The sequence below is a fragment of the Stomoxys calcitrans genome, chromosome 3 (genome assembly GCF_963082655.1).
Source record: "Stomoxys calcitrans chromosome 3, idStoCalc2.1, whole genome shotgun sequence".
Lineage (NCBI taxonomy): Eukaryota > Metazoa > Arthropoda > Insecta > Diptera > Muscidae > Stomoxys > Stomoxys calcitrans.
In genome coordinates this window covers 122,262,151-122,288,976 of record NC_081554.1, presented here as the reverse complement: position 1 = coordinate 122,288,976, position 26,826 = coordinate 122,262,151, and the positions used below count along the sequence as shown (strand labels likewise).

The following is a 26,826-nucleotide window of genomic DNA, read 5'->3' as shown; positions in this document are numbered from 1 at the left end:
GGCATCTCCCACCGCGTCGGCTGAAACAAATCGGCCCCTGCGCCAGTCCACAGAGCCTCCTCCAGCGGAGCCATCAGCGGCCAGAGCCGCAGAAAATTCCACCAGAGGGACACCGCCGACCAGCGACGAAACCTCGTCTCTGACCAACCCGTCTATAGGAAGTCCCCTCCCGGCCATCTCCGATACGTCACCCTGGACATGATCCGCCAGTATGTCCGCCTTGAGACGGTCATCCGAGACGACAGACCCGTCCGCCCGGACAAGATCAGGGATCGGAACCCTTTTCTTAATGCCGGCAGCGGCCCTAACCTTAGAGTAAACCCTATCGTCCACCCTTACACTCGCCAGATGACGAGCTTGGCGCTCCTCATCGTACCGTCGTATCTCATCACGCAAGATACGGTCCAAATCCCGGATCTCCATCCTATACAAGTCGTACCGGAAAGGATCCGTGGTTCTATGAAGAGCGCGCCTAAGCCTTTTCTTCGTCCGGAACAGTTCCACAACCTCCGGGGAAAGTCTCCGAGAGTCACCACGCCTAGGGCGTACCCTTGGTGTGGAGGACTCCATGGCATCACGAAGTGCCCCACTCAGGGAATCAATGCACGCATCGATCTCCTCGCATGTGACATTTCGGTCCACCGGCAGAGAACATTCACCCAGATTGTCGGCAAGAACCCTGTGGAACCTGTGTCGGTCCATCCTAGCGTAGTCATAGACCAAAGCAGGCTCCCTCGTATCCGGGCGAACACCGGAGACATGGATCTCCAAGGCCCTATGATCAGACTCATAGTCCAGAGTGCCGATCATCCTACCACGCGTACCGGACACTGCAACGCCGGGCGATGCCAAACAGATATCGATGTAGGAGGCTGACCCCCTACCGAACCTGGTTGGTCCGTCCGTCGGAACAACGTCCAGATCGGGACACCGGAGCAAAAACTCGCGTACCAATCTCCCTCTGCCGCAAGTAGAGCCGCCGCCCCACTCGACGTGCCTGGCATTCAGGTCAGCGCCGACCAGGACCTCACAGCCCGCAGCCAATGACCCCAACGCATCTAGGGAAGATACATCAAAGTCATTGGCCGGTGCGCAGTAGAGGGAAACCACACAGAGCGGCCTTCCGCCCTCTCTGTGTATCCTGACACAGGTCCCCTCGAGAACCCCTAAGTCCAACTGGACCCTATCACACCTGATATTGTCCCTGACCAACACAGCCGTTCCGCCACCCACGCGGTCCCGTCTGTACTGGGCAAAGACAATATACCCTTCCATCTCAAAGCGATGCCCCGCGTTCAGCTTATGCTCGGCCACAAGCATGACGTCAGGGCTGTGTCTATCCAAGAATAGTCTAAGATAATGTCTCTTCAGCCTAGAAACGACTGAATTGGCATTAACAAATACTACTCTCAGATCTCTAGACATCGCAGAGAGAGTCAACTACCGACATCATGGCTCCACAAATGTCGCCTACCTCTACCATCGTCCTGATGTCAGCAGATCGCTGACGCAGGACGGCTGCGCAAGTAAGGAAGTCCTTACCGAAAGCATCCCTGCACTTCGCGTCAAACGAGGCGAATAGACCAGCAGCGGATGCGGCGGCAGAACCAGCCCCATTCGGCACCGCAGCAAGTGCGGGACGAACAGGGGCCGGTGCCACAACAGGCGCAGTGCGAACCGTGGCCACAGCAGCATAGGAGACACCCCGTTGGGCGTAGCGTCCAACCGGAGCCGCCGAAGCAGCCGTTGCAGCAGGCGTAGATGAAGCACCAGACTTCATCAGTGCCCGCTGGGCCAGAAGAGCCTGCCTCTTAGGGCAGTTCTTCGCGCTCGCAGCGTGGCCGTCAACACCGCAATTGACGCACCTCAACGCAAACTCAGGACGCACCGTCACAACTCCAGTGGTAGGGTCCTGCACCTTTATCGAACGGGGTTGTGAGACCCCCTTCGGAATGGCGCACTTCCCAGGGCCATGTTCGCCACCACATTTGACGCACCGGAATGGCATGCCGCAGTTGGTGGAAACATGGCCGAACCTCTGGCAGTTGAAACACTGCGAGACCCCGACCTTCACGTCCTTCCTAAACAAGACCCTACAGCTGAGAAACCTTCTAACCTCGAAGAGTCCGTCAACGTCGGGTCCTCTGGCCAAGTGGATAAGCCACTTATTCCCCCCTAACCTCACAACTCGTCTGATGTCCAGGCTTAGTGGCAGACCACGTAGCCCAGCCCGGACATCTTCCTCATCATAAGACGACGACAGACCCTCGAGCACGACGGAGCGTGCGGTCTGTCCCTTGGGAGAGTAGGTGAACGAAGCGATCCCCTTTTCCCTAATCATGGAGAGAACCTTCGCATGCTCGTCCATGGACAAGATCCGAAGGTTCACCCCATTCCTGCCAACCAGCGACAACGTATACTTGTCGTGTCCCAGCAAGGCCCTAACGTCATCTGCGAACCCCTTGACATTCACCCCTACCACCGAGATCACCGGAATTGAGGACTTACCTGGTCTCTGATCCGTTGGAGCGGGTGGGGTTGGAGCGGGTGGGGTAGGTGGGGCTGGTGCAGATGCTGATGCTGATTTGAGGGGAATGGACCGATTGCCCGAGTAAACGGCCACAACCCTTGCCCTTGCCCTCTTTGTTTTTTTCTTCGTCTTGCCATCCGGTTGGGTAGCAATCTTCTTATCCACAGTAGATGCGGCCTTTGCTGCTGCTGCTGCTGATGTAGATGGCAGGTCATCTGCCATTGTTGTTTTAAACGATGATGCTGCAGCTGATGATGTTGATGGAACTGCAGTTGTTGATGGTGCTGCCACAGCTGGGGTGCTAGGAGGTCCATCGCTCAATATCGTCTTGGCCGGCTTCTTCGGTACCACCACGTGTGAGGCCGGCGCTGCACTCACAACATTGATCTTCCCGGGCATCGGCTTTATGACCACGGGCTGCTGCACTGGCGGTGTGTCAGCAGTCTCCATATCCATGGCATCCATTGTGCCATTGTTGGCATTAGGTCCCTTGACCTCTGCCAGCTGTTTCTGCAAGGAGCCCAGCAAGCGTTTATAGCTGAACTCCTTGTTCCCGAGCTCTTGGACTTGGTGGCCAAGCTCTTTAACAAGCGCCAATAGACGTTGTTGCTCTTGTCGCTGACTTTCGACCAAATCTACCAGGGACTGGTATTCGGTCCTATTGATAGTAACGACGTCCAGCATTGTCGTTGCTTTTTTATCTGGCGCGCTCTTCGACGGTCCGTCGGAATCTTCATCGGAAGTAATTTTCCTTCGAACTGACATGGCACCATAGGCTTTGCGCACTCAGTCACGATATCTGCTGTTGTTGTTGACGGCTGCCAAACTGACCGCAGGTATCCAATTCGCTAATCGTTGGGAAAGCCCACGGTAAAACCTAATAGCGATGTTATTACCGTGGCTTGCTGTTGTTGTTGTAGTCTTGGCAAAGGGTTGATGCCTTGACTCTTTTCTTCCGCTGCATCCAGGCTACGCCAGGCCAAAGATGAATCGATGTTACCTGCCCTCGGCACGTGAATAACGAAAAGCCGCTGGCAGGTATAACTTCACTTATATTTTTCTTTTTAAACACACTTTAACACTTTGTAAATATACACTCACTACTGGTGTACGCTGATTGGTTGAAAATATGGTTTCAACCTTTAGACTAGTGATGGCTGGGTACATCGAAATTATGAGAAGTACATAGTAGTCAACTACGAAATTTTGCGAAACGTTGTGTGGAAGCGAATAAAAATTTTTACAAAAGTTTTCACAGAATTATTCATTTTACGATGAGATAGTAACAATTTCTTTTTATTTTTTATACAATTCTTCTAGTAGAGATATCCAGCTAATCATTAAAGAAAATCCGAGTTAATTATCTTTAAGCGTTACCGAGTTATAAGGGTTTGAGTTGAAAGTTTATAAAAATGTTATGATAAAATTGTAACTAAATTATAAAAATTTTCCAATTTTTATTGAAAATTGGTTTTTATAAAAATTTAGTATGGAATCTTGATATGTTTTCTTGAAAGAAGTGTAAAAAAAAGTGAAAATTTGGATGATTTTCATAGTGAAATAATCGATTTTATTATGTAGTCTATGACAGTTGAATTCACCATATTGGCGTATTTTCCATGAATAAAAGTTTTTCTGCAAATTAATTTGAAAGCTCTAATGTAAAAATGTTTTAGGAAAATTTTATCATAAAATATTATAGAAATGATAGATTTCTATTAAAATGTTACATAATTTGTAAAAAGTGTACGTTTGTTACGAAAAGTCTAAAATATTACGATGCTATGTTATACCAACGTCGTTGGCTATGCAAAATGTGCGGTGAGCTCTATTGCATTTATTATAAAATATTTTTTTCTATATAAAGTGGACTTGAAACTAAATAAAAAATTTAAAAATGTAAATTCTAAACAATGTATTGTTGCAATCACAAATTTAAAAAAATATATAATTTTTTTTTGGAAATTAAACACAAATTCAAAAATGCCCTTGTCTAAGCAAGCAAATGTAGAACAGTTGCATACCGAACGAAATCTATTTCCCTTTAATAATTTAAAATATTAAAATACTATTTTATTCTTTTTAAAACAGTTTTTAGAATAGCAAAAAATATCATTTGTTTAAAAATAATAAAAAATACAGAAAAAATTTATATTCAATGTATCTAAATTATCTATTTAAGGTTAAAATTCTCTCGAATGTATTGGCCTGCCTGTTTTTATCTTCATTCATTCTTGTTATGTAGCTACTACGAAAAATCAAATTTTGCAAAAAGAATAACAGCAAATATACTGTTGCTAATAGAAAATAAAAATTTTCAATTTAACATAAAAAGTAAATTAAATAATTTTTTTTTAAAAAAAAGTTTTTGATTTCGCTCCATGTTTTGAAACCCAATATTACCAAAAGTAAAACGCATAGAAAAGAAAAAAATTTTTTTAATATAAATAGTGTATTTTTCCATCCCCAAAAAAAGACTATATTTATTTATTTTAATAAAAATAAAAAGGTGTAAGTTTTGAATAAATTTTTTTCTCTTTTTTATAAAAATATTGTGGTCCTGAAAAGGACCGATTGTTTTTGTAAAAAAAAGTTGGCTTTTAAAATGTCAATAATTTAAGCACGTTCTCCACGAATACGTCTGGCCAATTGGATATCCTTGGGCATGATGGTGACACGCTTGGCATGGATGGCACACAAGTTGGTATCTTCGAAGAGACCGACCAAGTAGGCTTCGCTAGCTTCTTGCAAGGCCATGACAGCAGAGCTCTGGAAACGCAAGTCAGTCTTGAAATCTTGGGCAATTTCACGAACCAAACGTTGGAAAGGCAATTTGCGGATCAACAACTCAGTACTCTTCTGGTAGCGACGGATTTCACGCAAAGCAACGGTACCAGGGCGGAAACGATGTGGCTTCTTAACACCACCGGTGGCTGGTGCGCTCTTACGAGCAGCTTTGGTAGCCAATTGCTTACGAGGGGCTTTGCCACCAGTAGATTTACGGGCAGTTTGCTTAGTACGAGCCATTTTTCACTAGAGGTTTTTAGTTCACTTCACGATATGCACACAAACACTGTTAACACTGTAATAGTTGCCTTACAATTTCAATTTCAATTTCAAAATAGCGTTTTTATTTCTGATAAAATCTTCCTATATATGTACAGTTACGCTTACTGCTAAAATCTTACAGGCTACTATTCCAATGTATTACAATTATGGATACTCTTAAACATATAGTATATGACTGCGCTACAAGGCAACAGCCGCTAATCCTTCAAAGAAAAAACAAACATCAACACAGAGGGTAGGTACAAAAAATACAGATTCAAAAAATACCAATTCATTATTTTATAAACTAAATAAAAATTCATTATGACTTAAACTAAGGAAATAAAAAGGAAATTAAAAAAAAAGTAAAAAGAAAATAAAAAGTACTATTTACACTATTTACAATATAAAAACCACAATGCTCACTGCGGCCATCATCAGACTACTGGCTGGTGTCGTACACCAGATGATTCAGGTCAAAAGAACCATTCAACCTATGATAGAATAGGAGTTGGCCATCTATAAATACATGCCCAGCGGCAGTAAGCGCTGGAAGAGCGGCAAATGGGAGGTGTCTCCTATCCATGGCGGGTTCGAGGTCAACGTCTCTGCATAAAAGATCCGATACCAGGGCGTTGTCGAGGTTATGGCACCTTGTAGCAAACTCTAGGGCACCCCTCATCAAAAACACATCGAGTCTCTCAGAACCATACGTGTCATAAAGCTCCCTGCAGGTCGGTGAGCTAAAGGTCCCATCCCCATGAGAAAAAGGCCACATGCCAAAGCATGAGCGAAGAACACCCCGCTCCCAGACCCTGAGCCTCTCCATATGTCGTGAGGAAATGTCAAACCAGGCAGGAAAGGCATGACAAACGACAGGCCTAATGACCTGTTTATAAATAAGCAGCCTAACCTCCCTGGTAAGGCCCCCCCTCATCCGAAGAAGCCCAGCGTAGGCGAAATACAAACGCCTAGCCTTATCCAGCACATGACGAACGTGTCCCGAGAAATCAAATCTAGTATCGAAGACAACACCTAGGTACCTCAATACAGTGGAGACCTCAATCCTGCCACCCCCGATAAACAAATCAGGAATGTAGCCCCTAAAGTTGGGGAAGACGACCCCTGGCCCACCACGGACCAACAAAGCGGAACACTTCCCCACATTCAACTGCAGCTTCCACCTAGAGTAGAATGCATAAAGCTCATCCAGAAATGAGTTCAACGCCCTTTCCACAGCAGACGCCCTAGCCCCAGAAAATACAACCAGCACGTCATCAGCATAGGCGAGTAGCAAACCCCCCGAGGGCGGACTAGGGACATCATGGACAAATATGTTAAATAACATAGGCCCTAGCAGAGAGCCCTGAGGCACACCTGCTAGCACCTGTCTCTCAGAAGAGAGACATTCGCCCACTCTAACCCTATAAGTCCTTTCCCTCAGGAAATCCGCCACCATCCTATAAGTCTGACGGGCAAGGCCCAACGACCGGAGCTTAAACAATAAGCCCTCATGCCAGACAGAGTCGAATGCCCTGGCGAAATCCAGACTGACCACAATTGCACCTCGCCCCCGGCCAAGGCCATCCACTACATAGTCCCTAAAGACTGCAAGCGCGTGGGTAGTGGAGTGCCCTGACCTAAAGCCAAACTGAAAATCAGCCAGAATTCGCCTATCCTCAACAAAAGCAGAGACCCTCGCCAGAACAAAGGACTCCAAGATCTTCCCGAACACCGACAGAAGAGAAATCGGCCTATATCCACCACAGCGAGTCAAGTCAGAGCCAGTCTTGGGAACCGGCACAACCACAGCCGTCTTCCATGCCCTTGGAAAATATCCCAAATTAAGGCAGTGATTGAAAAGCACCGCCAAAAATACAAAAACAACGTCGCCAGCCTTCTTAAGTGCCACCTCGGGGACACCGTCAATGCCGCAAGACCTCCTCGCAGGCCTACGGGAAATGGCCAAGGCCACATCATCCCGGTCAACAAAACAACCCTCCCTCCAAAGAGACCTGTCATCAACCACAGACCCGTCAGCCGTGAAGGACGGGGAAAACGAGACAACAGGGGCCCTGTCAGGAATCCTCTCAACAGTCTCCGTAACGAGGCGGTGGATAGGATCCCCGACAAGACCCACCGGAGGATGAGCAGAAGAGCCCATATGAGCGGCCAACAAATCCGCCTTACCAGCATCATCAACAACAGCAGCACCATCCGACCTAAGTAAAGACCCCACAGGCGTAGTAGCAGCAAGCCCGGCAGCCCTCTTAACACGGCCATACGTCCTGCAGTCCACCCTAATACGGCCGAGATATCCCCGCACCCGCCCCTCCTCAAATACGCGAATAAGGTCGCGAATAATACATCCAAGATTCCGGACATCAGCCCTAAGCACCAAGGCGCGATCAGGGTCCGGACACCTGCGTAAGGCGCAACGGAGCCTTTTCCGCTCCCGGATGAAGCGCATGATATTGGGCGGAAGTTCACCCATTATCCTGCGCCTCATCCGGACCCGGGGAACAGCCTCCTCTATTGCCTCGGAAAACGCAGAGCCCAGACCGTCAACACACAAATCAATCTCATTGACAGAGGCATTCCGGTCAGTGGGCAAAGCCAAGTGAACGAGACCGTCCCTAAGAACGCGCCTGAAACCACGGACATTAGTCCTATCGAAGTCCAGAAAAGAAGGACCCTCAATCATCGCCAAACCCCCCACAGCTAACTCAAGAAGAATCGCCCTATGGTCAGACTCAAAGTCAAGCGCCCTACTATTGGAGGCACCTCCGGCCAAGGAAATCCCCGGAGTCCTCAGGAAGAAATCAATGAAAGAACCACCAGAACCATTGGGCCTAGTAGGCCTATCGGCAGCCACAGCGTCCAAGGACGCACCACAAGCCAAGAAATTAAAGAGAGAACGTCCCCTAGAATCAATGACAGAATCACCCCAGAGGGGATGCCTCGCATTGAGGTCACAGCCCACAACAAGCTCACCACCAAGCGCCAATCGAAATACAGGGTCCAGAGCAGAAATCGCAAAGCCAATGCCCGGGCGAAGATATAGCGACACAAAGGAAATTACCGACCCATCGTCCCTCCATACCTTTACCCCACATCCCTCCACAGCCCCCAGTTCGAGAGGAATCAACTCGGAGCGAAAATCCTCCCTGACAAGTACGCCAACACCGCCGCCTCTCCCCGTCGTCCTATCACGCCTGTAAAAGACGTATCCCTCGTACTCAACCCTGTGATGGTCAGTCAGCTTGTGTTCTGCCAGAAGCAGAACATCAGGCCTGTGATCCCTAATAAACAACCTCAAGAAGTGTCTCTTGTCCAGGGAGACAAGAGAATTAACATTCAAGAAGATGCATATCAGGGACCTAACCATCACAGAGTCGATTCAAGAGCGCCGCAAAAGCAGCGTCCCTACCCTTCTCCAACTTCAACCTACGATAGGTTGGGCCAAACTCCTTGAGCACCCGGAAAATCCCAAGGAAATCATCCCCCAGAATCGCCCTACAATCCGCCGCCAAGCCCTCATCAGGAGAGCCCGTTACAGGGCGAGGGGCCGCTGGGGAAGCAGCAGCACCAACAGGACGCCCGCCAAGTGCGACAGCATACGACACCCCAGCACGAATGTCCGCCAACCTAGAGGAACGAGCGCGAGTCCTGTCCCTAGCCTCCTCCTTCCGCGCATTCAAACGGGCCAAGAATTGAATCCGTTTAGGACAAAGTGCACTGCCAGCCGTGTGACCAACAGCACTACAATTTACACAGGAAACTGGTTGTGTCGCCTTCCGAATAACCCCACCTGTCACAGGATCTACAACATCCTGAAGGACATCCTCAGCCTTGGAGCGAATTGAGCAATCAGCAGAAGCATGAGCCAGACCACACTTCACACACCTGAGGGGCATGCCACAATTGGATGCAACGTGCCCGAAGCGTTGACAACGAAAGCACTGAGTAACCCTGGCCAACCTATCCTTCCTGATGCGAACACGACAATGCAACATCCGAGTAATCGCATAAACCGCCCCTATGTCACAACCCCTCTCAATGCGGACAACCCATCTGTCACCAGCAACAGAAATTGCACCAGCGACTCTAGCGCCTAACTCCGCCCTATCAGCAAAGAATTGAGAGATCTCCTCCTGGGAGAACTCAGACGACAACCCCTCAATGACCACCGTGTGGGGAACGAGGGCCTTAGGTGTGTGGGTATGGAACTTGTACCCCCTCTCGGACAGAAGTGACCTAAACCTCTCAAAGCCCGCCAAGACCTTGACCCGCACAGACAAGACCGATTTGCGAACCATACTTATAACAAAATCGCCATGTTTAAATATAGTGTGTAGGAGACCACTCACCTCTTTAACACCAGCATCATAAATGGTGACCGCAGGTAATGAGCCGTCCTTCGTTTTATCCCCAGTAATATTATCAGTATTAGCAGTAGCAGAATTAACAGCAGCAGCAGTAGTAGCAGCAGCAGCAGCAGTAGCAGCAGCGGCAGCAGGTTGTGCAGTTTTCGTAGTCTCGCCTCGCACGATGGACACGGAAACTTTTCGCTTCCCCTTCTTCGGCTTCTTAGTTTTGGCTGCATTCAAAGCAAGAGCCGCAGCAGAAGTGCCTGCCACAGGCTCCAAGTCATCCTTCTCTGGGTTACCATGGCAACTGGTAACCGCAAGTGGGGCCGGCGTTGCCTCCACTTTCTTCATCTCCCCGGGCAACGGCATTTTGCCACCGGGCAGTGCCACCGGCGGTGTGGACACTGAATCAACATCCATGGACAGGGTAGTAGTGTCACCCTGTCCAGTAACAGCCACACATGCATGACCAGGCTTTGTTAACGTAGCCTGGTATTGGGCATTACTACGCTTGAGCTTCTCAACATCAAGCATTAGGCCTTCAATAACCCGCTGGAAACTGGTCTCACGTTTCTGGAGCTCTCGGATTTGTTGACCGAATGCCTCCAGTAGCTCCTCCTTTTTGCGCAACAGATCGTTCTTGCGCTCCATCTCTTCACGAGTAATGACAACAAAGTCCTGGTTGGTTGTCATCTTCTTTTCAGGGCAATCCCTTTGAGGGACCCCTTCGCATAGGTCGTCGTGCGATCTCACTGGCATCTTTATTCCAGGCTGTGCAACCAATTAACTCAGGTTACACAGCCAAAAGAATGCCCTTTACAGGGACAATCGCAAAAAATTGCCTCCTTTGCGCTTCTCAAAATTAGAAGGCACCTCGATGGACAAAAGACCAAGTTCGTGTCTTAAGTCTTTCGACACTCAAATGCCGTCGGCAAATGCACAAGTTTGTGTCCTAAGTCACTGGATGCAGAATGCCGTCGGCAAAACAACAGACCAATGAGTAGCTGGCAAACAGGAACACACAACAGGGAGCAATGGAATATTCTTCCAGCTCTATAGGTCACTTCCAAAAGATCTATGTGGCCAAAGGACACACGCGTGAATAAAAGTCTTTTCTTTTTTCAATAAATCCTCTCAAAATCAAGCTTTTTTGCCACCAGTAGATTTACGGGCAGTTTGCTTAGTACGAGCCATTTTTCACTAGAGGTTTTTAGTTCACTTCACGATATGCACACAAACACTGTTAACACTGTAATAGTTGCCTTACGGAGCGATTCCCGATATTTATAGAAAAAATTTGGCGGGCTACAGTTTCCAATAAGGGTGTGTGCTGCGTATATGCTTCAACATTTGTATCTGTACACACGAAGTGTATACGAACAACCCCGAAGATAGATCGAAGCGTATGTGTATGTAGTAAATTCAGAGCGGATTTTGTATAAATATGAGGTATCGCAGCATGGTAAGTATTAGTTCTTGTGCATAACTTGTGAAGTGAATTTAATTTAAAAAGTGAAAAAATGACTGGTCGTGGTAAAGGTGGCAAAGGCTTGGGAAAAGGTGGCGCTAAACGTCATCGTAAAGTGTTGCGTGATAACATCCAAGGTATCACCAAGCCTGCAATCAGACGTTTGGCTCGTCGTGGCGGTGTAAAGCGTATCTCTGGATTGATTTACGAAGAAACCCGTGGTGTCCTGAAGGTGTTTTTGGAAAACGTTATTCGTGATGCTGTCACCTACACTGAACACGCTAAGCGTAAAACCGTCACCGCTATGGATGTCGTCTACGCTTTGAAGAGACAAGGCCGCACTTTGTACGGTTTCGGCGGTTAAACATTATCTTGACGCTATTTTGGAGAAAATTTTAAGAACTTTAAAACTAAAACAATCGGTCCTTTTCAGGACCACAAAACATATTTAAAAAGAGATATATCTTGTTATAAATTTTTACTAAAAAAAAATACATAAAATTTATTTGAAAATAAATATTACCATTTTTCAATTTGCCGTCGGCCAAAATGTAGCTTCTATAATATACATACATACATGACGAAACTAAAACCGACGCCATTAGAACAATACGATGAAACGATGGTATACAACACTAAAAAGCATACATACACACAGATACCAAAATGCACGCATATACTACCATTAAATGTTTCCTTTGCTTGGAGCTGCTAACTTTGTCACAAATGTACGAAGAGGGACGATCGTAGATACTTCGTTTCGATGTTTTGTTATTACATATGCCAATTTTTTTCAGCATCAGAAAATGAACAATGATTACCATGTGATATTCAAATGTAAAATAAATAGTTTTTACAGTACCCTAATGGTAACATTGATCCTATTAAATGCCGATAATCTTGAGTAGGGTCGATAAAACTAAATTCTTATTATGTTAATGTATGCAAATAGGCGAAATGTTGATGCATGATAATTGATAACTGATAATTATGACATGTATATTAAAAGACCTGCAATAGTCGATAAGATGTAAACATATTTGAAAATGTTTACCTATAAACAATAGATGGCAGATTTTTTTGTATTTACGCCTAAAACAGGATTGTTTAAGGAAATTTCGAATAACGAAATTGCTAGCAAATTACCAAATCCACTGAAAAAAAAATCGACCAAAAAATATTTTTTAAATTTAACTACAATTAAAATTTTATTTATTATTTAAAACTATTTTTTAAGTAAATTTTCTTGATAAAATAAGGTTTGATATAGTTTTTTCTCTTTTAAAAAAATTTTTGTCGTCCTGAAAAGGACGGATTGTTGTTGATTTATACGATGGCCTGTATTTACATTTTTTCTTTGATGCTCGTAGATAATTTAAGCCTTCTTTTCGGTCTTCTTGGGCAAGAGAACAGCTTGGATGTTTGGCAATACACCACCTTGAGCAATGGTGACACCGGACAGCAATTTGTTCAATTCTTCGTCATTACGGATAGCCAATTGCAAGTGACGGGGGATAATTCTTGTCTTCTTGTTGTCACGAGCAGCGTTGCCAGCCAATTCAAGAACTTCAGCGGCCAAATACTCCATGACAGCAGCCAAGTAAACTGGAGCTCCGGCACCAACACGTTCAGCATAGTTGCCTTTGCGCAACAAACGATGGATACGACCGACGGGGAATTGAAGACCAGCACGGTTGGAACGGGACTTTGCCTTTCCCTTAACTTTGCCACCTTTACCACGACCAGACATTTTTAGTTATTTTTTTTTTTAATTCACTTCACTTAGCACTGAAACACAAATGATATTAGTTCGCATTTCATTTCATTTCATTTATTGCCATTTTTTAATTCTTACATATATTACAGAGTAAAGGCTTAACTCTAACACAAAATTATATATGTTGGTACTCTATTTCCCTCATCTACAACTATTCCATAATAAATGACCCAGTCTACGACCGCGGTCACATCGCCAGCGTTAACAAACAAAACATCGAAAAATTCAAGGTCCAAAAAATAGAATCATTAAAAAAAAAACCCACATTAAATTAATAAAAATAAGCTTAACCTAAATGAGATTTAAAGCTACATAAAAATTAAAATCTAATGAGACTTAAAACTATATATTAAAACTACTATGTACATTATTTACAATATTCATACAGTCTACTGCGCCGTCCTATACACAGTATTGTACAAATCAAAAGTGCCATACCTCCTGTGATAAAAATAGAGGGCTTCACCGTCATATAAGAGTCCTGCATCTCTTAACCTTAAAATTGCAGCCGGTGGCAAAAATCTCCTTTGTGTAAGACAATAAATGTCATCCTCCAATCGCAGGGAGGAAGCAACCAAATCATTGCTAAGGTCTTGCGCTCTCTCCATAAATTTCAGGGCCATGCCTGTCATGTGGACGTCAATACGCTGTATACCAGCCCTGTCATAAGTCTCCCTACACGACACACGTCTAAATGAACCGTCACTCAGAACCCTAGGCCGCAGGCCCAAACACGACCTAAGGACGCCTCGCTCCCACATCCTAAGCCTTTCCATTTGAGCTGACGAAATGCCATACCATACAGGAAAGGCGTAGGATATGACAGGTCGGATGACCTGGCGGTAAATCAGTAGCCGGACCGTAGGGGAGAGACCACCTCTCCTAGCCAAGATAGCGCTATACCCAAAATACAACCTCTTGGCCTTGGCCAAGACATAATCCATATGCCCTATAAAATTAAATTTGCCATCAAAGACCACACCAAGATACTTAATAGTAGGAGAAAGGGCCACGACGTCCCCACCGATGCGCAAAACCGGAAAATACCCCTTGAAATTGGGGTACACTACACGACCACGACCCCTAAAAACAACGGCAGAACATTTGGAAACATTGAGAGAGAGTCTCCACCTAGAGAAATACGCATGCAACTCCCCCAAGTAAGAGTTGAGCCTTGAGGTAACGGTACTAGCCCTCGGACCGGAAAAGGCCACCATCAGGTCATCAGCATAGGCCAACAAAAGGCATCCAGGTGGCGGGAGTGGAACATCGCTGGTAAAGATCGTGTACAAGATCGGGCCAAGAAGGGACCCCTGAGGAACCCCAGCCAAAACAGGACGCCGGGCAGACATCTCCTCACCAACCCTCACCGCAAAGGAGCGCCCTTCAAGGAAACTGGATATCAACCTACACACCTGCCTGTCGAAACCAAAAGACCTGAGCTTAAACAGAACTCCATCGTGCCAGACAGAGTCGAAGGCCTTAGCAAGATCAAGTCCAACCGCCACGGTCCCATGCCTCTTGTCAAAACCCCTCACCACATGGCTCGAAAAAACAGCCAGGGCATGAGATGTAGAGTGCCCTCCTCTAAAACCGAACTGGAAATCCCCTATCGTGTTCCTCTCTCCAACCGTCTCCTTCACCCTCTCGAGAATAAAAAACTCCAGGAGCCTGCCAAAGGGCGACAAAACGGAAATGGGCCTGTACCCCTGGCATCCAGCAGAATCCCACCCAGGTTTTGGAATGGGCACCACCGAAGCAACCTTCCACGCCGAAGGAAAATACCCAAGATTAAGGCAATGATTAATCAAAATGGCCAGAAATCGAAAAATCACATCGCCAGCCCTCTTCAGCGCGATATCAGGGATCCCATCGACACCCATGGCCTTCTTGGGAGACCTAGTGGCCAAGGCACCACCCACATCAGAAGGTCTCACAAAGCAGCCCTGTTCCCATAACGCCCCTGAAGACACCACTGATCCATCCGCCGTGTTGGAGGCACCAAAATCCAAAAGGGGAGTCCTGTCACAGCGACACTCATCAGCCACATTAGTAACTTCTTCATCCAGCCCATCATCTCCCGTGCCATCTGGTCCACACTGCAGGTACACAGCCAAAGCCTCAGCCTTACCAGCATCGTCCATCACCACACCCCCAGAAGGGGTTCTTAAGTCTCCCACCGGCTCTCGTCTCGCCAAACCAGCGGCTCTCTTAACACGACCGTAAGTACGGTTATCCACCCGGATACTGCACAAAAAATCCTGGAAACTCTCCTGATTAGAACGGTACACAGCGCCCTGTATAATCCTGTCCAGATTCCGAATATCGGCCTTAAGTATCGCGCGCCTCTCTGGATCAGCCGATCTGTGCATTGTCCTGCATAGTCTCCTACGCTCCCGAATAAAACCATCCACATGTGAAGGCAAAGCAGGCAATCCCCTAGTCGCAGGAACCCTCGGAACAGACGCGTCAATCGCCTCACGAAAAACCTCACTCATCCTTCCAATGCAGCCATCAACCTCTTCCACAGATGCATTTCGGTCAATGGGGAGCGAACATGCATCTAGGCCACGCCCTAACAGCGACCTATACCTACGTCCATTGATACGCCGAAAGTCCAGAAATGTGCGGGGTTCCTTGTTCCTGACTTCACCAGTAGATATGCCAATATGTATGGCCCTATGATCAGATTCGTAATCAATCGTGGTACACCTACTACCATCCAGCAAAGGAAGACCTGGAGTCAATAAAAATAGGTCAATATATGAACCCGAGGCGCCGTTGGGCCGTGTAGGCTCATCAGCAGAACACGCAATGAAATTAGGCGATCCCAAAAGCAGACCAGCCAGCCTTCTACCCCTTGCATCCATCTCCAGCCCTCCCCATGACGGGTGTTTCGCATTCAGGTCTGCACCAATGACCATCTCACTATCCATACATACAGAGAACAGAGAATTCAAATCACTCTCCCTCATATCATCACCTGGTCTGAGATAAAGAGAAGCAAAAAAGATAGCAGAACCATCCCTAAGCCACAACTTAACCACACAAGACTCTATGGAACCAGTGTCCACAACGACCCTTTCACAGCCAAAAGCCTCCCTCACCAGAACCGCCGTACCACCACCTCTGCGCCCAATTCTGTTCTGACGAAAAGCCCTATAACCCTCCAACTCAAGTTTGTGGGAGCTCGAGAGCTTGTGCTCTGCCAAAAGCAGAACATCAGGATCTCGTTCCCTCACAAACGCCTGCAGGAAATGTCTCCTAACTAGCGACACGCACGAGTTAACATTGACAAAAATAATAGATAACGACCTAGACATCACAAAGCGACCGTAAAAGTGCCGTCAAAGCACCCGCCTCACCAACCTCCCCAACCATTCTATCATAATCTGGAGCAAAACGCCTCATCTTGGCAAAAATCTCCACAAAATTAGCACCAAACACGCGCTGACAATCATCGAACAAATCGACCTTACGAGCCTGCCCCATCCGTGCAACACCAGGAGCAATTGAAGACCGAGCACCAATACCACCACGAGTATTAGAAAGAGACGGAAAAGATCGCGGCCCCATAGAAGCCGCGTAAGAAAGACCCGCAATCTTGGTGGACCTAGCCACTGCCTTCGCCCTCGCCTCATTCCTACGCCCCTCGCGCTGAGCAACAATTGCCAACCAACGTGGGCACTCCTTAGACCCAGCAGAGTGACCCACAACATCACAATTCACACAGCGGACACCCTGAGGAACCCCATCCGAAACACCAACATCCCCCTTCTGCACCTCGCAATCCACAAGGTCATGTGGCCCACCACACACAGCACACCTGAAGGGCATGCTACAATTCTTGGACAAGTGTCCAAACCGCTGACATCTATAGCAACGAGTAGGGCCCTGTGACTCATCCTTCCTGAACCTTACCTTACAATGGAGCATCCGGTCCATGCCATACAACCTATCCATATCCGTGGACCTGCCGACCCTGAGCACCCATCTATCCCCAGTCACATTCCGGACACTAACAACATCAATCTTAAAACCAACTTGCGACACAAGGTATTCCCTAACTTCCTCAGGGCTAAATTCCCTCGATAATCCCTCGACCACAACAGCATAAGGAACCACGGCACGAGGCGTGTGCGTATGGCAGGAATAACCCCTTTCCCTGAAGAGAGCGCAAGTCCTATCAAAATTAGCCAACCCATTAACTCTTATATTAATAATGTTGTGCCTTACCACTTTGACGGTGAAATCCCCTTTACACATAAATGTACCTAGGACGTTGACTACCTCTTTCACACTGGCGTTATAAACTGTAATAGCAGGCATCTTTCCTCCACCAGGTGTCTGCTTCCCATCAATAGTGTTCACGGCCGGTCTGGTATCAGCCGCTCTTTTCGCCTTCATAAGATTCAGCTTGGGAATCGCTCCAGTCTTTCTGCCTAGCGTTGCGCCACTAGACAAATTATTTGATGCAGCTCTGCCATCTTTTGTTGATTCAAGCTCCCTCTCGTTAGCCTTGATTACCATCGAAATAGTCGAAGGTCCTTGCCTTTCCTGCCGCTCCGGAACAATAGCTTTTTGCGGCCCAATATTCAACGCTGTGACGGGGTTTTCGGCTACCCCGCCCGACATATCTTGGTCTTTTGTCACATTAGCAACACCATACGCATTTGCAACATTACACGCCATGTCCATAGCAATGTCATTGTTAACGTTGACATTGCTAGGATGAGGAGATGTATTCTCTCTCTGCAGCAGCTCTTGGATAGTCTTCCTCAATTGAGCATTCTCCTCTTGCAAACGGCTGATGGTGTCGTTAAGCCGTCCCAAGCGTAACGCTCAAACAAAAATCTCCATAGGCGACCTGCTCACCTTCAGAACTCATGCTATTCTTCTTCTTCTTCTTCCTTTTTAATTTCTTTTCGCCACGCAAAGCCTCGGACGTCTGTGCACTTGCGTCTGAAGTAACGTCTTTCTGCTTTTCATCCATTACTTTAGAATGAGTTTCCATAGTATCGAGTCGACCAACTATGCCAGTGGCCAATTTGGTATCGCCGGATTTATTCATATCCAAATTATATGCATCGCCTCTAACGGTACTTGGATCAGCTTCCTCGCGTCCACTGAATCCAAAGACACCGTCACCACATATAGTAAAACTCGCCAATTCAAATGCAATAGTACTGCTTACTATGCGGTTCTCAAAAAAGCAGTTAAACTCGCCTTTACAAAATTTCCTCTGCGCAGCACTGGCGCCTACTCCCGCTTCTCAAAAAATCAAATAACCTTTGACCAAAAATTATGAATTTTGCCAGCACTGATGCCTACGATCAATTCTCAAACGAGGCACTTAAACGGCAAAAATTTCCACAAATCAGAGATTTTTTTTTTTTTTCACTTTTTAAATTAAATTCACTTCACAAGTTATGCACAAGAACTAATACTTACCATGCTGCGATACCTCATATTTATACAAAATCCGCTCTGAATTTACTACATACACATACGCTTCGATCTATCTTCGGGGTTGTTCGTATACACTTCGTGTGTACAGATACAAATGTTGAAGCATATACGCAGCACACACCCTTATTGGAAACTGTAGCCCGCCAAATTTTTTCTATAAATATCGGGAATCGCTCCGTAAGGCAACTATTACAGTGTTAACAGTGTTTGTGTGCATATCGTGAAGTGAACTAAAAACCTCTAGTGAAAAATGGCTCGTACTAAGCAAACTGCCCGTAAATCTACTGGTGGCAAAGCCCCTCGTAAGCAATTGGCTACCAAAGCTGCTCGTAAGAGCGCACCAGCCACCGGTGGTGTTAAGAAGCCACATCGTTTCCGCCCTGGTACCGTTGCTTTGCGTGAAATCCGTCGCTACCAGAAGAGTACTGAGTTGTTGATCCGCAAATTGCCTTTCCAACGTTTGGTTCGTGAAATTGCCCAAGATTTCAAGACTGACTTGCGTTTCCAGAGCTCTGCTGTCATGGCCTTGCAAGAAGCTAGCGAAGCCTACTTGGTCGGTCTCTTCGAAGATACCAACTTGTGTGCCATCCATGCCAAGCGTGTCACCATCATGCCCAAGGATATCCAATTGGCCAGACGTATTCGTGGAGAACGTGCTTAAATTATTGACATTTTAAAAGCCAACTTTTTTTTACAAAAACAATCGGTCCTTTTCAGGACCACAATATTTTTATAAAAAAGAGAAAAAAATTTATTCAAAACTTACACCTTTTTATTTTTATTAAAATAAATAAATATAGTCTTTTTTTGGGGATGGAAAAATACACTATTTATATTAAAAAAATTTTTTTCTTTTCTATGCGTTTTACTTTTGGTAATATTGGGTTTCAAAACATGGAGCGAAATCAAAAACTTTTTTTTAAAAAAAAATTATTTAATTTACTTTTTATGTTAAATTGAAAATTTTTATTTTCTATTAGCAACAGTATATTTGCTGTTATTCTTTTTGCAAAATTTGATTTTTCGTAGTAGCTACATAACAAGAATGAATGAAGATAAAAACAGGCAGGCCAATACATTCGAGAGAATTTTAACCTTAAATAGATAATTTAGATACATTGAATATAAATTTTTTCTGTATTTTTTATTATTTTTAAACAAATGATATTTTTTGCTATTCTAAAAACTGTTTTAAAAAGAATAAAATAGTATTTTAATATTTTAAATTATTAAAGGGAAATAGATTTCGTTCGGTATGCAACTGTTCTACATTTGCTTGCTTAGACAAGGGCATTTTTGAATTTGTGTTTAATTTCCAAAAAAAAATTATATATTTTTTTAAATTTGTGATTGCAACAATACATTGTTTAGAATTTACATTTTTAAATTTTTTATTTAGTTTCAAGTCCACTTTATATAGAAAAAAATATTTTATAATAAATGCAATAGAGCTCACCGCACATTTTGCATAGCCAACGACGTTGGTATAACATAGCATCGTAATATTTTAGACTTTTCGTAACAAACGTACACTTTTTACAAATTATGTAACATTTTAATAGAAATCTATCATTTCTATAATATTTTATGATAAAATTTTCCTAAAACATTTTTACATTAGAGCTTTCAAATTAATTTGCAGAAAAACTTTTATTCATGGAAAATACGCCAATATGGTGAATTCAACTGTCATAGACTACATAATAAAATCGATTATTTCACTATGAAAATCATCCAAATTTTCACTTTTTTTTACACTTCTTTCAAGAAAACATATCAAGATTCCATACTAAATTTTTATAAAAACCAATTTTCAATAAAAATTGGAAAATTTTTATAATTTAGTTACAATTTTATCATAACATTTTTATAAACTTTCAACTCAAACCCTTATAACTCGGTAACGCTTAAAGATAATTAACTCGGATTTTCTTTAATGATTAGCTGGATATCTCTACTAGAAGAATTGTATAAAAAATAAAAAGAAATTGTTACTATCTCATCGTAAAATGAATAATTCTGTGAAAACTTTTGTAAAAATTTTTATTCGCTTCCACACAACGTTTCGCAAAATTTCGTAGTTGACTACTATGTACTTCTCATAATTTCGATGTACCCAGCCATCACTAGTCTAAAGGTTGAAACCATATTTTCAACCAATCAGCGTACACCAGTAGTGAGTGTATATTTACAAAGTGTTAAAGTGTGTTTAAAAAGAAAAATATAAGTGAAATCATGTCTGACGCCGCCGTTGTTGAAGCCACCGCATCTCCAGTCGCCGCTGTTGAGAAAAAGGCACCTAAGAAAGCCGCTGCCAAGGCAAAGAAACCCTCTGCTGCCCCAAGCCATCCACCAACCCAACAAATGGTCGATGCTGCCATCAAAACATTGAAAGAACGTGGTGGTTCCTCATTGCCTGCCATCAAGAAATACTTGGCCAGCACATACAAAGTTGATGCTGTAAAATTGGCCCCATTCATCAAGAAGTACTTGAAGAGCGCTGTTGCTAGTGGAAAATTGATCCAAACTAAAGGTAAGGGTGCCTCCGGTTCATTCAAATTGTCCCCATCTGCCTCGAAGGAACCTAAAGCAAAGAGCGCTGAAAAGAAGAAGAAGGTCCCAGCCGGTGATAAGAAAAAGAAGGCAGCAGCACCCAAAAAGGCAGCCGGTGAAAAGAAAGCCGCTGCAAAGAAGCCTTCCGCTGCTAAAAAGACCGCCGAGAAGAAGAAGACCGAAAAGGCCAAGGCTAAAACTGCCAAAAAGACAGGTACAGTTAAAGCTAAACCCGCAAAAACAGCCGCCAAAGCATCAGCCACTAAACCAAAGGCACCCAAGGCAAAAACCACCGCTGCCAAGCCCAAAAAGGCTGCCGCAGCAAAGAAGCCAGCTGCCAAGAAGACCGCCGCTAAGAAGTAATTTTTCCATGCAAAATTACTTATCATGTCAAAATGATTATTTTCGATATTCGAAAGCAGTATATCTAACAGCCCTTTTCAGGGCTACAAAAAAATTTTTAAAAAGAGACCAAATTTAACTCAAACAATTTTTTAATTACCTAATAAATACTATGTTAATTTTAAGGGAAAAGCTAATCACAGCCCTTTTCGTAGCTGTAAAACATCTGTTGAAATCTTTTAATACCATTGTTACCTACTATGGGAATACATTACCCTTTAAGGAAATTTAAGTAATCACATGTTAAATGGGATTTTTTCCGCAACTGGATTAACTGTTTCACTTAGGGTCATAAACCAAAGCAATTACTAAGAACTATGAAAATCAGTTAATGTTAAAGAAAATCTCATTTAGCATACCTAACCAATAAGAGAGTGGCGTACAATATTCCCTTCAAAAATCGCACTTAGCATACCTATTTCATTCTTTACGAGCATACCTACCCATAGATCTCGCGTACAAACGCATAAGTCCACATATACATCTCTACACCATTTCACGCTAACATACTAGTATACATCCCTAAAAAATTTAGTATCAACACACACGCTCACATATACTCGAACATCAATACAACGTTGCATACCGAGTGTTTGAGCATAAGAGCAATATGTGTTGATCATATTACTGTAGATGTAGATGGTGCTAAGCAAGGAGGGCAATATTAGAGTATGGGTAGTATACATATTTTATTTTAAAAAAGTAATAAGGGCAATGTGAGGGTGAGTGGTAGATATATTTTTTCTTTAAATTTGTAAATATAAATTAATTTTAGTTGAATAACGAATTAAGTCTCTTTTTTAATTTATTTTGTGGCCCTGAAAAGGGCCTTTGATGTTGTAGGGAAAATATTGTACGACGAAATAAGTATGCCATTTACTTGGAGCTGGTGTACTTAGTAACGGCTTTGGTACCTTCACTGACAGCGTGCTTAGCCAACTCACCGGGCAATAATAGACGGACGGCAGTTTGGATTTCCCGACTGGTGATGGTGGAACGCTTGTTGTAGTGAGCCAAACGGGAGGCTTCGGCGGCGATACGTTCAAAGATATCGTTGACGAAACTGTTCATGATGCTCATGGCCTTTGAGGAGATACCAGTATCGGGATGGACTTGCTTCAACACTTTGTAAATGTAGATAGCATAACTCTCCTTACGCTTGGTGCGTCTCTTGGTCTTGTCACCCTTAGTGATGTTCTTTTGGGCTTTGCCGGCCTTCTTTGCTGCTTTACCACTGGCTTTTGGAGGCATTTTCACTTGGTTTTTTTTTTAAGTCACACAAACACTTTTAACACTGTTCACGATTTTGTGTGTTTGATGGCTTACTCGGAATATTTAAACCATTTCATGCACAAGATATTCAGGTAGACGAAAACAGTCGCTATGTTTACGAAAACAACCCTCTAAAATTAGCTACACGTTGGATCCGAAAGTATAAATACTGCAGTTCATGCTGCGAACTAATATCATTTGTGTTTCAGTGCTAAGTGAAGTGAATTAAAAAAAAAAAATAACTAAAAATGTCTGGTCGTGGTAAAGGTGGCAAAGTTAAGGGAAAGGCAAAGTCCCGTTCCAACCGTGCTGGTCTTCAATTCCCCGTCGGTCGTATCCATCGTTTGTTGCGCAAAGGCAACTATGCTGAACGTGTTGGTGCCGGAGCTCCAGTTTACTTGGCTGCTGTCATGGAGTATTTGGCCGCTGAAGTTCTTGAATTGGCTGGCAACGCTGCTCGTGACAACAAGAAGACAAGAATTATCCCCCGTCACTTGCAATTGGCTATCCGTAATGACGAAGAATTGAACAAATTGCTGTCCGGTGTCACCATTGCTCAAGGTGGTGTATTGCCAAACATCCAAGCTGTTCTCTTGCCCAAGAAGACCGAAAAGAAGGCTTAAATTATCTACGAGCATCAAAGAAAAAATGTAAATACAGGCCATCGTATAAATCAACAACAATCCGTCCTTTTCAGGACGACAAAAATTTTTTTAAAAGAGAAAAAACTATATCAAACCTTATTTTATCAAGAAAATTTACTTAAAAAATAGTTTTAAATAATAAATAAAATTTTAATTGTAGTTAAATTTAAAAAATATTTTTTGGTCGATTTTTTTTTTCAGTGGATTTGGTAATTTGCTAGCAATTTCGTTATTCGAAATTTCCTTAAACAATCCTGTTTTAGGCGTAAATACAAAAAAATCTGCCATCTATTGTTTATAGGTAAACATTTTCAAATATGTTTACATCTTATCGACTATTGCAGGTCTTTTAATATACATGTCATAATTATCAGTTATCAATTATCATGCATCAACATTTCGCCTATTTGCATACATTAACATAATAAGAATTTAGTTTTATCGACCCTACTCAAGATTATCGGCATTTAATAGGATCAATGTTACCATTAGGGTACTGTAAAAACTATTTATTTTACATTTGAATATCACATGGTAATCATTGTTCATTTTCTGATGCTGAAAAAAATTGGCATATGTAATAACAAAACATCGAAACGAAGTATCTACGATCGTCCCTCTTCGTACATTTGTGACAAAGTTAGCAGCTCCAAGCAAAGGAAACATTTAATGGTAGTATATGCGTGCATTTTGGTATCTGTGTGTATGTATGCTTTTTAGTGTTGTATACCATCGTTTCATCGTATTGTTCTAATGGCGTCGGTTTTAGTTTCGTCATGTATGTATGTATATTATAGAAGCTACATTTTGGCCGACGGCAAATTGAAAAATGGTAATATTTATTTTCAAATAAATTTTATGTATTTTTTTTTAGTAAAAATTTATAACAAGATATATCTCTTTTTAAATATGTTTTGTGGTCCTGAAAAGGACCGATTGTTTTAGTTTTAAAGTTCTTAAAATTTTCTCCAAAATAGCGTCAAGATAATGTTTAACCGCCGAAACCGTACAAAGTGCGGCCTTGTCTCTTCAAAGCGTAGACGACATCCATAGCGGTGACGGTTTTACGCTTAGCGTGTTCAGTGTAGGTGACAGCATCACGAATAACGTTTTCCAAAAACACCTTCAGGACACCACGGGTTTCTTCGTAAATCAATCCAGAGATACGCTTTACACCGCCACGACGAGCCAAACGTCTGATTGCAGGCTTGGTGATACCTTGGATGTTATCACGCAACACTTTACGATGACGTTTAGCGCCACCTTTTCCCAAGCCTTTGCCACCTTTACCACGACCAGTCATTTTTTCACTTTTTAAATTAAATTCACTTCACAAGTTATGCACAAGAACTAATACTTACCATGCCATGCATGGTTAATTTGGTTTTATTTTCCAATTTAATTCATTTACATTTGTAAGACTCTTACTTCTAATTGTTTAATTCTAATTCTTAGCAACTAATAGTTTTTTCAAAGAACATATTTCTTGTAGTTATTATAATTAGATAATTTGGCAGGCCAGCCCAGCCTATCTATGGACTCTAAAACTATCCGCAACTTGCGTTATCTAAAAAAAGATCTCTTGCCTGGCAAAATGGAAAAATCCAGGATCTATCCCTTAAAACTAATGAAAATTAAATAACTACAATATAAGGTATTTACAAAAGAGAGCAAAAGAAAAAAAATAAAATATGTAATTCAAGTCACTAAGGAATAACGTATATACAGTAAGTGAAAACAAAAACAAAAACAAAACCAATATTTACATATATACATATATACAACGCCTATTCCCCATCCGGGGCTATTGCGCGGTGTTGTACACTAGAGCATTGGAGCCATGCGGTCTGTATCTCCTATGATAGTATATCAGTCTATCCTCTTCATCATAAAGTAGACCACAGTCTACCATATGTTGAAGGCACATTGGGGACAGAACTCCTCCGATAGTTCGTGTCCGATCAAAATCTTCTCTAGCGATAATGCTGTCCCTTACAGCCTTATTCGGATGTGTGGAGTACTTAGCGATGTGCTTCAGGGCTGTCTGTATGAGGTAGCGGTCAATCCGGACCATTCCACTTTCATCATAAAGTCTCCCACAGGAGGGGTTAATGTATCGTCCGTCCTCAGTCCTTTCCGTCCTAAGATCCAGGCTGTACTTAATCATTCTCCTTTCAAATTTCCTGAGCCTCTCCATCTGATGGGATGATATCCCACACCATACTGGAAAGCCATAAGTCATTGTCGGTCGTACTACCTGTTTGTATAGAGCCATCTTGAGCCTGCTTCCCAAGCCCCTTTTCGGCTTCATCGCTCGGGCAAAGGCATGATACGCCGCCCTTCCTTTCTCGATCGCATGGTCCATATGCCTGATAAAGCTCATGTTCTCCTCAAAGATGACTCCTAGGTACTTCATGGTACCCTTGTTCCTTATTGGCTCTCCCAGTATTCTTATTGATGGTACATAACTCCTGGCATTCGGGTACAGCCTCCTTTTATCTCCTCTGAGAATGATTGACTGGCATTTGTCTATATTAAGTCTTAGTTTCCATCTCGTAAAATATCCACTAAGGACCTCAAGGTAGTCGCCCAATCTTCGGGCAGCTGTTCTCGCTCTCGGGTGCGTAGCAGCAACGAGGATGTCGTCTGCATAAACCATAAGGCTAACTCCTTCAGGCGGGGCTGGTAAGTCCGCCAAGTAAATATTATAAAGGACTGGGCCCAATACAGAGCCCTGTGGAACTCCAGCCATCACCGTCCTTGGATTCGATCTATTGTCCTTAATAACGACTGTGAAAGACCTGTGACTTAGGTAGTCCTTAATCATCCGGATTATTGGATCGTCAAATCCATACGCTCTCATCTTGGTTAATATCCCCTCCTGCCATACGGTATCAAAAGCCTTTTCAAAATCGAGGCTCACCGATATGGTTGGGCTACGAGCATTGAAACCGGCCGTAACCTTGCACATGAAGGTCATTAGGGCATGCGTCGTAGACGTTTCCTTTCTAAAACCAAACTGATAATCCTTGAGGACATCCATCTCTTCAATGTATGCATTGATCCGCTCATTGATGAAGATCTCAAGCAGTTTCCCAATGCTCGAGAGGAGCGAAATCGGCCTATAGCTCGCTGGGTCTGTTGGATCTTTCCCGGGTTTCAGTACAGGGACCACTTTTGATGACTTCCAGGCCTTCGGGTAATATCCCAAAACAAGGCAGTGGTTAAAGACTATAGCAAGGTGACACCAAGTCCTCCTGTCTGTCCTTCTCAGCACATAGTTGGGAATGCCA

General features: G+C 43.8%; 6 protein-coding genes and 1 pseudogene across 6 annotated transcripts; 4 read left to right on the top strand and 3 right to left on the bottom strand.

Moving 5' to 3' along the window:
• Positions 1 to 5,146: 5,146 nt before the first annotated feature.
• On the bottom strand, positions 5,147 to 24,856 carry LOC131995568 (histone H3-like; annotated as a pseudogene).
• Positions 11,469 to 11,780, top strand: LOC131995612 (histone H4). The gene has a single exon (XM_059364379.1). The coding sequence runs from the start codon at positions 11,469 to 11,471 to the stop codon at positions 11,778 to 11,780; it is 312 nt and encodes a 103-aa protein (XP_059220362.1).
• Positions 12,792 to 13,166, bottom strand: LOC131995601 (histone H2A). Its single transcript, XM_059364370.1, has one exon. The coding sequence runs from the start codon at positions 13,164 to 13,166 to the stop codon at positions 12,792 to 12,794; it is 375 nt and encodes a 124-aa protein (XP_059220353.1).
• On the top strand, positions 18,872 to 19,323 carry LOC131995582 (histone H3). The gene has a single exon (XM_059364353.1). It carries the CDS (start codon positions 18,913 to 18,915, stop codon positions 19,321 to 19,323), a length of 411 nt encoding a protein of 136 aa, XP_059220336.1. The 5' UTR covers positions 18,872 to 18,912.
• On the top strand, positions 20,898 to 21,578 carry LOC131995575 (histone H1-like). The gene has a single exon (XM_059364346.1). It carries the CDS (start codon positions 20,898 to 20,900, stop codon positions 21,576 to 21,578), a length of 681 nt encoding a protein of 226 aa, XP_059220329.1.
• Positions 22,494 to 22,868, bottom strand: LOC131995589 (histone H2B.1/H2B.2). The gene has a single exon (XM_059364358.1). The coding sequence runs from the start codon at positions 22,866 to 22,868 to the stop codon at positions 22,494 to 22,496; it is 375 nt and encodes a 124-aa protein (XP_059220341.1).
• On the top strand, positions 23,091 to 23,592 carry LOC131995595 (histone H2A). The gene has a single exon (XM_059364364.1). It carries the CDS (start codon positions 23,138 to 23,140, stop codon positions 23,510 to 23,512), a length of 375 nt encoding a protein of 124 aa, XP_059220347.1. The 5' UTR covers positions 23,091 to 23,137; the 3' UTR covers positions 23,513 to 23,592.
• Positions 24,857 to 26,826: the final 1,970 nt, after the last annotated feature.

What these genes read in the sequence shown, in the direction of transcription:
- LOC131995589 (XM_059364358.1), bottom strand. Translation starts at nt 22,868, where the DNA reads ATGCCTCCAAAAGCCAGTGGTAAAGCAGCAAAGAAGGCCGGCAAAGCC.
- LOC131995595 (XM_059364364.1), top strand. Translation starts at nt 23,138, where the DNA reads ATGTCTGGTCGTGGTAAAGGTGGCAAAGTTAAGGGAAAGGCAAAGTCC.
- LOC131995582 (XM_059364353.1), top strand. Translation starts at nt 18,913, where the DNA reads ATGGCTCGTACTAAGCAAACTGCCCGTAAATCTACTGGTGGCAAAGCC.
- LOC131995612 (XM_059364379.1), top strand. Translation starts at nt 11,469, where the DNA reads ATGACTGGTCGTGGTAAAGGTGGCAAAGGCTTGGGAAAAGGTGGCGCT.
- LOC131995601 (XM_059364370.1), bottom strand. Translation starts at nt 13,166, where the DNA reads ATGTCTGGTCGTGGTAAAGGTGGCAAAGTTAAGGGAAAGGCAAAGTCC.
- LOC131995575 (XM_059364346.1), top strand. Translation starts at nt 20,898, where the DNA reads ATGTCTGACGCCGCCGTTGTTGAAGCCACCGCATCTCCAGTCGCCGCT.